Source organism: Lepidochelys olivacea (assembly GCF_965140295.1).
Source record: "Lepidochelys olivacea isolate rLepOli2 genome assembly, chromosome: 2".
NCBI classification, from domain to species: domain Eukaryota; kingdom Metazoa; phylum Chordata; order Testudines; family Cheloniidae; genus Lepidochelys; species Lepidochelys olivacea.
Genome location: NC_140412.1, coordinates 16,131,391 through 16,145,293, shown reverse-complemented (window position 1 = coordinate 16,145,293; position 13,903 = coordinate 16,131,391). Strand labels below are relative to the sequence as shown.

At 43.8% G+C, this 13,903-nt stretch overlaps 1 protein-coding gene across 1 annotated transcript in view; it reads left to right on the top strand.

Annotated features, from left to right (window-relative positions):
• The first annotated feature begins 564 nt into the window (after positions 1 to 564).
• The window catches only part of CCN4 (cellular communication network factor 4), a 55,186-nt gene continuing 41,847 nt past the window's right edge, over positions 565 to 13,903 (top strand). The window contains exon 1 of the mRNA XM_084619109.1: positions 565 to 764. Coding sequence (XP_084475235.1) covers positions 717 to 764 — 48 coding nt within the window. The 5' untranslated portion in view covers positions 565 to 716. The remainder of the gene's footprint in view (positions 765 to 13,903) is intronic.

The following is a 13,903-nucleotide window of genomic DNA, read 5'->3' as shown; positions in this document are numbered from 1 at the left end:
AACAGGGCCCAGATCTCTACTTGAAATCAATGAAGTGACACCAGCATATAGCCATGTGGAGGATCAGACTTTGACCCTCCCTGTGTATTCACATGTGGGTAACTATGCAGCCAATAGTTCCATTGGACTTGGCAGGTCTCCTCCCATGTGTGTCTGCAGGATGGAAGACCAGACCTTCTCCCTGTCTCGCAAATAAAAAAATTACCAGAATTTTTAAAAGACCATTTTCAGTTGGGGGTGGGGGGTAATTTACGGCAATCAGTGAGACTATTGCAGATGCTTATGTCCATGCCACCTAGTCTGCAAGCCTGGGACAGCCATAAACATAATGATGGGTAAACTCTGAGTATTTAAACCCCCTGTTAAAATTATAGGTTGATGCACCACTGCATTGTAACTTTCCCTTTAAGACTCCTCTGGCTAAAGGCAATATAGTGAAATGCAGGAGGTGGGGACAAAAAAAAAAAAAAAAAAAAAAAGAAGAAGAAGACGTGAAGGCAGGGAAAGTTTCTTCAGAGGAAAAATGCAGGGTTTGTCCTTTGCCCTGACGTCAGATCTGTCTTTAATAAAATCCCCGAAGAGCCAGGAGAAAAATGCAGATCTGCCTGACTCGCTAGGCTGCCAGTTGAGGATTGCTCTGCATTTCCAGTGGTGTTTTTGTACAAAACGGCTCTAAATCTGGGTTCAATCAATGTATTTAATCCTGGCTTCCAGTGATGAGGTGGCTTCTGCCCTGGCTTCTAGCAACAAGCAGCATTTTGCAGGTGAGTTGGCAAAGTGGAGGAGAGAAATGTTTTCTGCAAACTATTATTGGTAGGATTTTAGTGTTCATAAATTGGTGCATGCCGGAAAATGCAAGAGCCGCCTGATAAGGATTGGGTAGATCAGATCTGAGAGTGTCAAGGGTAAAGATGAGATGAGGCAGGAGGGGACATATCTAGAGAAGAACAGAGCTGCCCCTCTGACCCTAATCTTTCACCACCTCAAAATTGGGACCAGTTTTTGAGGACAGAAAAGCAGCAACAATTGCAAGTTGTTCAATCCTTTTGCACAGAGTGAATAAATTCCTGTTTGACAGCTTAAATGTGTCAGTGGAACATCATTGTGGGAATTGGATTAGAAGCCACTTGGGAACTAAGAAAGAGTCTGAGGGAATCAAGAACAAACGATGTGTATCTTAGGAAAGGTCCAGCAGCAACGTTTAAGGGGGTGGGGAGGAACAGCCTGCTGAGTGAATCAACAGGTCAGAACACACCACACGTGGCAGCAGCTCCCAGTACACAAGAGAGCAGAAGAGATACTGATCAAGGGGGGGCAGGCCCAGACTGCAAGCCCTGCTGGAGGGGTGTGGGGAGGAGAGGAAAGCAGCTAGCTGAGATCAAACGAGTTTGCAGAGCAGTGTAAAATGGTTAAAGGCACAGGGTCTGGCCTGTGCATCATGCAGAAGCCACCTGGCTGGCAACCAGAGAGATGGCCAATGATTGAGGGAGCGGGACAGCTGTGCAGGGAGTTGGCCTCGATCAAACTCTCTGTGTATTTCTGGCTCTGATCTCTCCAGATCTGGCTCTTTGGGGTAATATTGATTGCTAATTTGGCTCCTGAACCACTGAGGTCTGAGTATCACTCATCTAGTGTATCTAATGTGCCTGTGTGAGACCAGATACCAAGGTGATAAGCATGATATAAATCAATAGATAGACAGATATAAGGTCCACCCTAGGAAAAAAATTCTGCTTGCCTGTTCATCTAAGGCAAGTAACTTGTTTTGATGAGCAAGTAACATAGCATGAGTGCATATTTCCCCTCTCCGTTCTCATGGTAGGTGTGGGTGAAGACTATAGGTTTTATACCTGTTGTAATCCACTTTCTTGATGTTGAAAGGCTCTGTATTTAAAAACCAGACACAACATGAGTCTGGGGGGCAGGCTGGTGGTGAATGTGTAAATGTTATTTGTTTACTTCTGGCAATGTGTTTGCGTTTGATTAGCCCACAAAAGTAAAGCCAGTCCCTGGCCAGGAGACCTTCCAGTTCAAGGTCCTGATCCTTCAATCAGATCCAGGCAGCTGGACCCCTGTGCCTGTGGGGAGTCCCACTGAAATCTTTGGGGCTCTAGGTGGGTCTGATTGTGTGGATCAGATTGCAGGATCAGGCCCTAAAAGGCAGACCCATCAAAGACAGGCTGTATGTGGAAATCCAGAGGTGGGGAAGACTTCCTTTTAATAACTACTTCTTTCATAATGAATTTGCTTCTCGTGGGCCTCCTCTACAGAGGGCGTCTTGAATGAAAAAGGAAGGGGGTTTGGCAGACTGTGGCAGGGAAGATATTCCCTGGGTAGGGAGTAGCGTGGTAAAATGCCGGGAGCATAGTGGGACACCAAGGCTGGTATGTCAGCATATGAGAGAGCACATGAGGATGTGGGGTTGCAGTAAAGCACAGTGGATGTATTCTGTAAATGTGTCACATTCTGCTCCATCTTATTAACGTTTTAGTGAGTTCTTACACATTTTATTGGGATTATCTTTTCCCCTTCCACTTCTAAGACCAACCTCTCCTAGTACTAGGAGTGCAATTGTACAGGGAGAGAGAGAAAAAAACTACAACACTCTACTGCCTATAAAACTTCTAAATATTTCCTAAAATAGATTGTTCTAGACATAGGGTAAAACTTTTAAAAGCACCTTAGCTACTTAGCCTCCCAACTCCCATTGACTTGCAACAAAACTGATTCTTCAAAGTGTCTGTCACTTTTGAAAGTGGGACTTATAATGGCAGGACTTGGGAGTTTGATAACATGACCCGCAAGTGCTGTGCTTCTTACTGGGAGACCAAGAATCTTCCCTTTCTTCTGATTCTAGCCCTGATGGGTCATGAGATTTGAATCTTGTCATTTCCACAGGACTGAATATTTCCTGTCTTGGGCCTCAGAGCAGGATGATTTTGTGGAGGGGGAAATTCCACTCATAAGGAGAAATAAAGCAATCAAAATTTAAGGGGAGGGGGGGATAGGAAACTCTTTGAGGTTGCTCAGAGGTTTGGAATGTTAGAAGTGGTCTTGTTGGAGACGGTTAGCAGTCGGAGTGCAATGGTGTGTGATCCATGCAGTTGGTTGTGTGGATATCACCACCATGTAAGGAGGGAGGGGGTGTGCTTGAGATTTTTTTTCCTCAAATCACATTGGTAAACAGGTCCCACGGGCAAAGAGTAAATGGTGCTATTGCCCCCCTAAATAAGCAGGCACTTATGCAAGCAGCAGGAAAGATAATAGTTTATTTGGGGACATCATCACTTATATCTGGTGTGAACAGCAGAAAGAGCACCAACCAAACACTAACTTTGTGGTTTTTGTTTGTGGGGAGCAGGGGTGTATGTGCCAACCTCCCTTTACATCCCTAGATCTTCATAATCATTGCCACTGATCTGAGCTATGGGCTGCCCTAGACCTATGGGTAGGATGCTTTGAGAATAGTAATGTGTAGCTTTGCCTTCTCCTTTTTTTCGGATTTACCGCCATGGGTTTGGGTCCAAGAAGTTTTCATTTGTAAAATATTTGGAACTGATGGCAGGAAAAACTGATTGTGATTTCTTGGACTCCTTCTCCAAAAAAAACCCACATTTTGATCAATCTTGAACCAAAAAAACAGCCTGGATTTGATTTTATTTTTTTCACTGGCAGCTTGTCTGGTGTTTAATCATTTCATGAGTTCCAGGGACCTGGCAATACATAGATGTTAGAAGGAGGTAAACTCAGGTTTGGTCATCAATTTTGTATTTGGAGCTTACAGCCTGGGACATGGATAATTTCGTGCAGTGTGTGTTCAAAGTGAGAAGAGCTTGACTTGTCACGTTCACCCCAGAGCATCTCCACTGCCACTGCTATTCTGTCGGGGGCCATCCTTTTGTTCTGTGTTTGTACAGCACCTAGCACAATGGTCTGCTAGGCATCGCTGCAATGCAAATAATAATACTTCAGTAGTGACTTGCTCCCCCCGTACATACAGCAGTCATGCTTCCATTCTTGACAACGGGTCTTATCCTCAGCTGGTATCAGTTACTACAAGAAGGATGTGGATAAATTGGAGAGAGTCCAGCGAAGGGCAACAAAAATGATTAGGGGTCTGGAACACATGACTTATGAGGAGAGGCTGAGGGAACTGGGATTGTTTAGTCTGCCGAAGAGAAGAATGAGGGGGGATTTGATAGCTGCTTTCAACTACCTGAGAGGTAGTTCCAAAGAGGATGGTTCTAGACTATTCTCAGTGGTAGAAGAGGACAGGACAAGGAGTAACGGTCTCAAGTTGCAGTGGGGGAGGTTTAGGTTGGATATTAGGAAAAACTTTTTCACTAGGAGGGTGGTGAAACACTGGAATGCGTTACCTAGGGAGGTGGTGGAATCTCCTTCCTTAGAGGTTTTTAAGGTCAGGCTTGACAGAGCCCTGGCTGGGATGATTTAGTTGGGGATTGGTCCTGCTTTGAGCAGGGGGTTGGACTAGACGACCTCCTGAGGTCCCTTCCAACCCTGATATTCTATGATTCTATGAATTGACAAAGTGCCATTGGGAGCTACACTGAGTCACACCAGCCGAGAATCAGGTTTAATTTATTCGGCTACCTTGAAAATGTATATGCTGTAGTGGAAACCTGGTAAATGGCTCCGCTAAAGTGCACCTGCTAAATGCACCGTGTTTATTGCTTTGGATTAAAAAGCTTTTGATTTAGGCTGTGTCTACACTACAGCCTATGTTAGCATAATTTGTCACTCAGGGGGTGAATAAATCCCACCCCAATGAGCGATGGAAGTTACATCGACATAAGAGCCAGTGTGGACAGCGCTATGTCAGTGAGAGAACTTCTCCCGCCGACATAGCTACTGACATTCTCAGGGGCTGCAGAAGTTAGGCCAATGGGAGCCGTCAGCTTAGAGCAGCTACATTTAGAGTAGCCGCACCACTGTAAGCTCTCGAGCGTAGTCATAGCCTTAGAAACTCCCCTTTTGCCCACACGCATGCACAAGCAAATAATTGCCCTTTCAAATGCAAAGTCCGGGACATGTCACTGCCTGAAGGTTAAGATGGTTCCTTGAAGTTCATTTAGGACTCAGTCCTGTTCCTACTGAAACCATTCACAAAACCCTCATTGACTTCAGAAGTAGTAGGGCTTCTTTGTACTTTTCATAACGTCTGTCTTCCATCCCTAAACTAGGGATTGTGCCGATTGCCTTCAGCTTCATTCTGTAGCAGCTGGATTTCTGCAAAGAGTGCAGGGTAGGCCTGGGAGCCAGGACTCCTGGGTTCTCTTTCCAGCTTTGCCTCTGACTACCTGTGCCTCTTTGGGGAACTCCTTCCAGGGGTCTTGAGATTCTCTGAGGAAACGTGCTAAGAGTGATTGGTTTTAATAAGCCTGCTTTCACTTACATAGCATGTTCATGGAAAGATCTCAATGACATCGTGGTTTTGGGAGTCTCCATTTTTGGGAACCCGAAGTGGGCAACCTGGGACAGAGTTTTCAAAAGGGTCCGGACCACACAGCTGGGGTCTGATTTTTTTTTTTTTTTTAATAAACACTGGCTCAGATTTAAAAAAAAAAATAGCAAAAAACAAAAACACCCCTCAGCATTTTGAGTGCTGACCTTATTGAAGAATCTGGCTCTATGTATCACAATGGGAACTGCTGGGTCCTGAGCCCACTTGTCTGCCCGTCTCTTGCTTAGGCTTTGTCTACCCTAGCACTTTTGTTGGTAACGCTTTTGTCAGTCGGGGTATGAAAAACACGCATCTCCCCCTCCCGCGACTGACATAAGTTTCATGACAAAAGTGCTACGTCAGCGGGAGACGTTCTCCCGTCCACATAGCTATCCCCGCTCATTGAGGGTGGTTTAATTATGCCGGCAGGTGTAGAGCAGCTACACGGGAGACCTTACAGCGGCGCAGCTGTGCTGCTGTACGGTCTGTAGTGTAGACGTAGCTTTAGACACCTGAAGGGGAGCTGCACTTCTTTGCAAAAATTGGTATTGAGCACTTGAAAATCTGTCCCCTGTATCTGAATTTTTTTTCCAGTAAAACTGAGCAGTCACAACTTCAGTTAAAGACAAGGGATGTTCAGCCCTTCTGAGAATCGGGTAACTCGTGCTGGACGCTCAAAATCAGGGCTCTTAAAAAAAAGGTGTCTGTAAGTGACTTGCCCCAGATCACACAATGAGGCAGTGATGGGGCTTGGAATAGAATACAAGTCTCCTGAGACACACTCCCTGCTTCCTTAGGGTATGGCTGGCTCCCTGATCCCCACTTTCTGGGTGTTTAATTTAAAAGCAAAAACGGAGGTTCCGAATCAGGAGTAGCCCAACATGGGTTGATTGATAAGGATACCCTTCTAGGGTGGGATTTATGTTGCAATACCCAAAGGTAATTGATCTCCTTGCTAGTTCTGGGTTGGAAGTCCTGATTCTTACCTACCCTCCTTGCCCCAAAGCTGTTGAAAAGCCTTCTCCCCATTGCTGCCTTCTCCTTCTACTGCTTCTATCCAGAAGCCCTAGGGGTCTCCTTCTTAGATGTGTGAGGTGCTGCTTATTCCTGATGTGAGGGCAGTGTTTCCAGGGATCTCTGAACCTCTTGTGCCCTGTATTATTTTTAATAGACCTATATTGGCCTGTTACTAGTTCTGAGCCTCACTTCTGTCCCAGATGTGGGGGAGGGAGAGAAGGCTTGTGTGCGTTAACTGTCCGTATGAGTAGAAAGGGGAGGGGAGTGCTCAGGCTGAAACAGCTGCAGGAGAAAAGTGACATTAAGGATATGTTTTGCAACAAAACCCGAATAACGAATTTCTAATACTCAGGTTGCGAGCACATTCCAGCCCTGTGCGGTCATCTATACATTGGTTTGCCCTCTCTCAATAGCTCCCCGGGTTAGTCTACAAGACAGCGTCTCTTCTATTAGTCTGGGTCTGTCATTATACTTAGCCTAGAAGGAGAATGAAGATGGGAGACGAGTGGGCAAGGAATCCTATGGTTCATGTCCTGTGGGATGTCTTGTGGCAAGGCCAAAGAAAGACTTTAGGGGTTTGTGCAAAGAAACTCTGAAAGATCTTGAGCGCATCAGGGACTGAGTCAGCTCAGCACAGGAAGTCTCGCCTTCTGCACCAAGCTCTGTGCAGGCACAGGGGTCCGTCCGCCTGGTTTGGAATCTAAGAGCTTATTGTTTTGGAAAAGTCATAAGAGAAAATGACTTACACATATTCAGTGATGGGGATGTATGGCAGAGTAATCCAGCGCCATTTATATTCAAGTGGACAAAGTTTACAGCACTTGGAATGCTGTGAATGGCTCATATGCATGGCAAAGGTCTGCTCCTGCTGGTCACTGAATGATCACAAATATTTTAGGTGGGGTGTGTCTTTATTTTCTCGGTTTATGAGCCATTCATCCCAGACTAAGAAACCAGACTGGACATGAAGTATTGACTTTATTCCCCACACACCCAAATATATAATGATCTAACCAAATTTACCCAGGTATTCAGTTAGAGTTAGATGTACAAGACTACTGCCTACAGTAGTTACTGAATTTAATACATTACTTAGTTGAGCAACATTGTGCTTAGATCTGTAGAAAACCCCTCAGAAAATATGTTCCTTGCTACCAGGACTGTTACAATCTAAGTAGACTAAACAATTTTGACACAAACTGCGCTGAATAACTCAGAGAGGGATGAGCTAGACTAAAAGAAAGCAACTTTTAAATGAGCTGTGTGTGAGAGACAGCCCTTTTCCCCCTCTCTAGGAATTGCACCACCAAATCCAACGCTATTTTCTGCTTTGCTTAAAGTCTTGATTCCTTTATGTACTGTACACTTTCTTAGATTACAAATGCTCCTGTTTATTTCATGTTTCCACACTGAAACTTCTTTTTGAGTAAAAGCCTAGGTTGGGCTAGGGGGAGGGGACTGATGAACATTTCTTCAAAATCTGAAAACATTTGCCCAGCTCTAGGCCTAGATGATTCCAGGGAAAATACGATACCTTTCACATGGAACTAATAGAACAAAATTCCTATTTGCTTTACACGAAAATTATGTTGTAGCCAGCTGGCTAGTGTTGTGTACCACTGTCTCAAATCAGAACTGTATGCCATGGCCTTATACAGCTAACTGCGGGGAGAGAGTTTCCTTCACTTTAAATGGAAGAGGAGTCTACAGTTATAGCAGGAGAATCAGAATTCTAATATCAATGTCACTGTAATGTTCCAAGAGGTCTTTGTATTCAGCATCTTGACAACCATGATATACTAGGTTGCCACAAATATATTAGAATATTAGCTGGTTATTTTAAGTGAGATGGCAAATGCCTGTCTGTACTGCCAGAGGGTTTTTAAATCTTCCAAGATCCTGCTGGCTGTAAATCAGAACTAATTAATTGTTATCTTGAGTTTGTATTGTAATTGGCAAAAGCAGATTCTGCTACCACACTAAGGCGTTTTCTGCACGTGCTAGGCTGAATTTCCGGTTTGATGAGCAGGCAGAGAAATCCAAATTCATATGGGAAAAAATAAATGCTGTTCAAGAAAGCAGGTACATGTGCTTGGCTGGCTGTGGGGGGAAAAAGAGGTCCAGGTTTGACAGAGTAACAGCTGTGGAATTTTAGCGGCTGCAAGGAAGGAGTATAGCACAAAACTTGTAGCCAGTGCTACAATGCCTAGAGTCCTCAAATGTATTACACTATAAACCTTTTGGGTTCCACTATGATGAGTTAAGTGGTGGAAAATCAGCTTGGAGAATATCCCTATTCCATTAATCAGAGCTGGCCATTAACAAATGAGATATAGGCTTCGCCAGCAAACCTCCTGGAAATTGACTAGCTTGTTACTGAGGATTTGGATAGTCACCCAAGGCCAGATCATACCAGAGGTTCTGGAACTAGGGATGCTGGGGGTGTGGCAGCACCCCCTGCCTTGAAGTGGTTTCCATCATAGGGTTTACAGTTTGGTTCAGTGGCTCTCAGCAGCCCCACTACACAAATTGTTCCAGCACCCCTGTCATTGGCTTTTAGAGTAATACCCGGTATGTTTAATCCCTATTAAATTCTACAGGGCTTTTCTATAAGGGAAGCCTCTCTGTGGATCTGGGGGCATGAGAAACTGGTGTGCAGGAGATGAAGGGGTGCATGTCTCTCCGTGCCTCACCCAACTGAAACATAACCCAGAGTCTGTAGTTAATTCTTTCAGCAGTGCCCCTTCTACCCTGGGGATTCCCTGAGAAGGGAAGTTCCAAGGTGCACCATCAGGCTGTTGAATTCTTGGCCATCTCTAAGTTCGAGGACTTCACTGAACTTAGGCTGACGTCCGAGTTTGTAATGTGTATGTGATACACATCTGCTTTCAGATTCAGCTATGAAATCTTCTGCTTCTCACAGATGAGATGCTTAATGAGCAGATATATATTTAAAAGGCCGCTTATGTAAACCTAAAATAGAGCCAATAGCTTTTCAACAATGTCACTATTCATGACTTATTTTTGGTTGTGTGTGTGTTGAGGTAGATCAAAATCCTTTCAGTGATGCCATCCTGACATGCAACGCTCTGTGTTCTTGATTAAGGGAGTGAAGCTGCAGCAGCTAATTAGATGAATGAAAGGAACATGCAGGCTGCACAGCCAAAACCTCTCTTGTTTTTAATCTAGAACCTTGTCTGTGCTAGAAAGTTGTACCACTTTATCTCTCCAGGTATAGTTAAAGCAATACAATCCCTCACCTACACCATGGACTCAGTTATACCAGTTGAAAGGTGTTTATGTTGGTGTATCTTATTCCCATATGGAAAGAGCAATAAGATATACAGGCATAACCACATCCTCATTAGGGGTTGTTGGTATAAATACTGCAATAGCTGATCACACTCCTAACCAACATGGTTATACTTGTACAATTTTTAAGTGTAGCCCAGGCCTTAGTCTAGGGGTAGTAAATAGGTGGACCACAGGCCAAATCTGGACCACCAGACACTTTTGAACGGACCCCAGAATCTTTTTATTTACTTATTATTATCTTTATTCGCAAAAAGAAAAGGAGTACTTGTGGCACCTTAGAGACTAACCAATTTATCTGAGCATAAGCTTTCGTGAGCTACAGCTCACTTCATCGGATGCATACCGTGGAAACTGCAGCAGACTTTATATATACACAGAGAATATGAAACAATACCTCCTCCCACCCCACTGTCCTGCTGGTAATAGCTTATCTAAAGTGATCATCAGGTTGGGCCATTTCCAGCACAAATCCAGGTTTTCTCACCCTCCACCCCCCCACACAAATTCACTCTCCTGCTGGTGATCTATCCTATCTATCACCTATCTATCTATCTATGAATTTGTGTGGGGGGGTGGAGGGTGAGAAAACCTGGATTTGTGCTGGAGATGGCCCAACCTGATGATCACTTTAGATAAGCTATTACCAGCAGGACAGTGGGGTGGGAGGAGGTATTGTTTCATATTCTCTGTGTATATATAAAGTCTGCTGCAGTTTCCACGGTATGCATCCGATGAAGTGAGCTGTAGCTCACGAAAGCTCATGCTCTAATAAATTGGTTAGTCTCTAAGGTGCCACAAGTACTCCTTTTCTTTTTGCGAATACAGACTAACACGGCTGTTACTCTGAAACCTGTCATTATCTTTATTGTTATTCTTTTTTAAATATTTTAATCTGAAATCTGGATCTTGCTTATACCTTGACCAAGAAATTTGGACTTTGACAAAAAAATAATTGACTACTCCCACCTTAGGCTGTAAACTATTAGCTGGGAAGAAACATGTTAGTCTCTCAGGTGCCACAAGCACTGCTCCTTGTTTATGCTGATACAGACTAACACGGCATTCAGCATTCTGTCATTCCTACCTCAATACTGCCCCCTTGTGTTTAGGTGTTGTGCAATTAAGAAACAGACTTACTGGTACAACCAAAGGTGTCGATGCATAGGCTCTCTGTTTATAATTGTGACTGCAACATGAAATGCTGTGAGCTACTGGCAGCCAGCAATAGCCAATTTTACAATAAAATTCTATGTTAAAAAAGAAAAGTCTCAGTGCTCGTGTGATTGAAGTTTTCTTTACGAGGCTAGGACAAAAACACAAGTGGCCAGCTGTGCTTGTCTGTCCCTTGGGAAAGTTTGTGAGTACATTAACCATTTAAATACTGAGATACTTCCATTCACTTGGAACGTGGCTATATAGGGCAGTGAGAAATGATAGCAATTGTGAATGTAGTGCTTTTTAGATGTCCCAGTTTAACAGTCTGAAGACCTCTGTTCATAGCACAACTGATCCATGTGATCCACCAGTGTGCTTCAGTTCTGACCTGGAGGGACCACTTACTCTGGAGGCCAGGTCCTCAGCTGCTATAAATTGGCACAACTTGTTGGAACTCCCCTGAGGACCTGGCCCTTGGTTTTTATGCCATGCTTGTCACCATGGCATCAGAGTATCTCTTGTGCTGGGAGGGGAATTAATCTCCAGGTCCATTTAACCCAGGGCCCCTTCTGCCATTACTGACCTGTGCAGATTGTGGTGGATGCATGTCTAACAGGCAATGGACTAAGCACCCCCCCTCTCCTCCCATTTCGCACAGCCATCAGGGTGTAAACTTTTTTGTTGTTGCCAGTTTGTGTTGGATTTGAACCAGTGTTGTGGTGCTGAATGGCTCTAATCCCTTCATCATTCAGACCCTCCTATGCCATTTGTTTACAAGATGCAAAAATAAAGCAATTTCCTCATTGTTCTACACAAAATTTGTGAGGCTCAACTGAGTGGATCTATTTTCTGCAACTTGTAGAACTCAACAACTTAGTTTGTTAAATATGTGTGGGAGGAAGGCTGGTATTGTGGGTAAGGCATGAGAGTGAGAAATCTAGGTTCTGCCACAGACATCTTGTCTGATTTCACCTCTCCGTGCCTCAGTTTCCCCCCGATAAAATAGGGGTATTTAATACTTCTTCCCTCAAAGTTAAGAGTGACATGCCTGGAAAATGTTTATGAACTGATTTGAATTCCTCCAGTGACAAGGCACTAATAAAATGTGAAGCATTTTGATGTACGTTAGTCACCCTTTCAGATAATCCATGCACAGGCCTCTCTGAAAGGCAGATATCCTCTTTGTCTAGCTTGAACTTCATTTTGGTGTTATCACCTTTTATTTCAGGCAGTCTGATATCTAGCATCATTTTAGTTAAATGCCACATTTCAGTTCTGTTTCCACTGACTTCACTGGAAGTGGGAGGGGGTCTCCAGTGCTGTTTGTAACTTTCCAACTTTGCTCCTTTTTTGTGAATTTATTCCAGGTGGTATTCTAGTTTCCATTTTATTTCATCAGAAAGCAACTGTTTTGTCCCAAAAGCCACATACAAGCCAAAGGCGAATCTACAGTTATATTTTTCCCAGTGTGTCAACTTTCATTTGTTTGGATGGTTTATATATATATATAAAATAAATATTTGGTTTCTCTGTTGCACACAGAAATAAGATCCAAGTTCAAAACAGCTCTGGAATAGCATTTGTCCTGAGCCTTTGGATTTGAAAGTGAAGGATGGTTTGACAGCCTAACGTGGCCTCTTCTTAGTCCCCTCCTTCCCAGTGTCTGAGTTTGTTCCTTTGCTGTTTCTGGGCCAGCTATTCAGGAACAGTCTGTTCTGTCTCCCCCATTGATTCTTCACCTACCTTTTTTTTTTAAATTTATTACACAAATCCATGCTGTCTGCAACCACCAAACTGATGATTGTTGCCCCACAATGGTGCTTACTCTAAAGCCTTGTCTCTCCAGTTCTAAGATGCAGGGGGAACAGTATCGTTTTAACACTTCCACTGGGCGTTTTGCGAGAGCTGTATGAATGGCCTAGACTTGGAGATGACGCTTCTGTCCCAGAAGTGATAGGGGAGCCCAGACCTTTAAATGCCACAAGTGCTTCCTGGGAGAGCGTGTCTGCTCTTTGCTAGCAGGGTAATAATCTGTACTTACACAGGAGCTTAACAAACATTGCTTAAGCTTCATGGCAAACGTAGAATTAGGTTTTATTAGGGGCCAAATCCTGCTTGTTTTACTCAGTGAATTAGATTCAGTGAGGTTACCTGCCAGGGTTGCCAAGCCTCCAGGATTGTCCTGGCATCTCCAGGAATTAAAGATTGTCATGGGATGAAACCTCCAGGAATACGTCCAACCAAAATTGGCAACACTACTACTTGCCTGTGTAAGGCACACCGGGTATGGCCCGAAATCTCTCTTAAAGATGCATAAACTGAGGCAAGGAGAGCTTGCTTTGTCCAAGGACACACTACAGAGTGGGAATAGGGTCCAGGAGAGCTGACTCCCTGTCTCTCCTCATTCAGATACCAAGAGCTGTTGTTTTCTGTTCTTATGCACAGTGGCTGTGCACTTTGCTAATGTGGGGTGTGATCCTGCTCCCCTTGAAGTCAAGCTCAGAACTCCCCTTGATTTGTAACTGCTTTGAAATCATGAACCGTGAACAAAAGAGAGAGAGGCACAGTAATATATTTTAACGTGTTAAGATTCATCTCACTGTAATATTGATCCCATTGTAAAAACATTTCTTCTCCTGGAGAGGCTAGGTGGGAAATAGATTCAAAGTGCCATGCAATTGAGTGAGCGAATGCATATTCGATACTGCCTTCATGATAAATCCAACAACAGCCAAGTGCACCTCTTGCCTTTCACTAAAATTTTCCACAGATGTATAGGTTTTAAAGGAACAGTGAATAATTACCCTCCTTACAAGTATACAAAGAACATTGCCTATTATTGGACCAACAAGTAATTTCCAGTAGAAAAGCAGAAAAAGACTTTTGTACCCTAGAAGCTGGTTAATTACTAATAAGGATAAACTGAATTTAGACCATCTTTTTGGGTAGTTAATG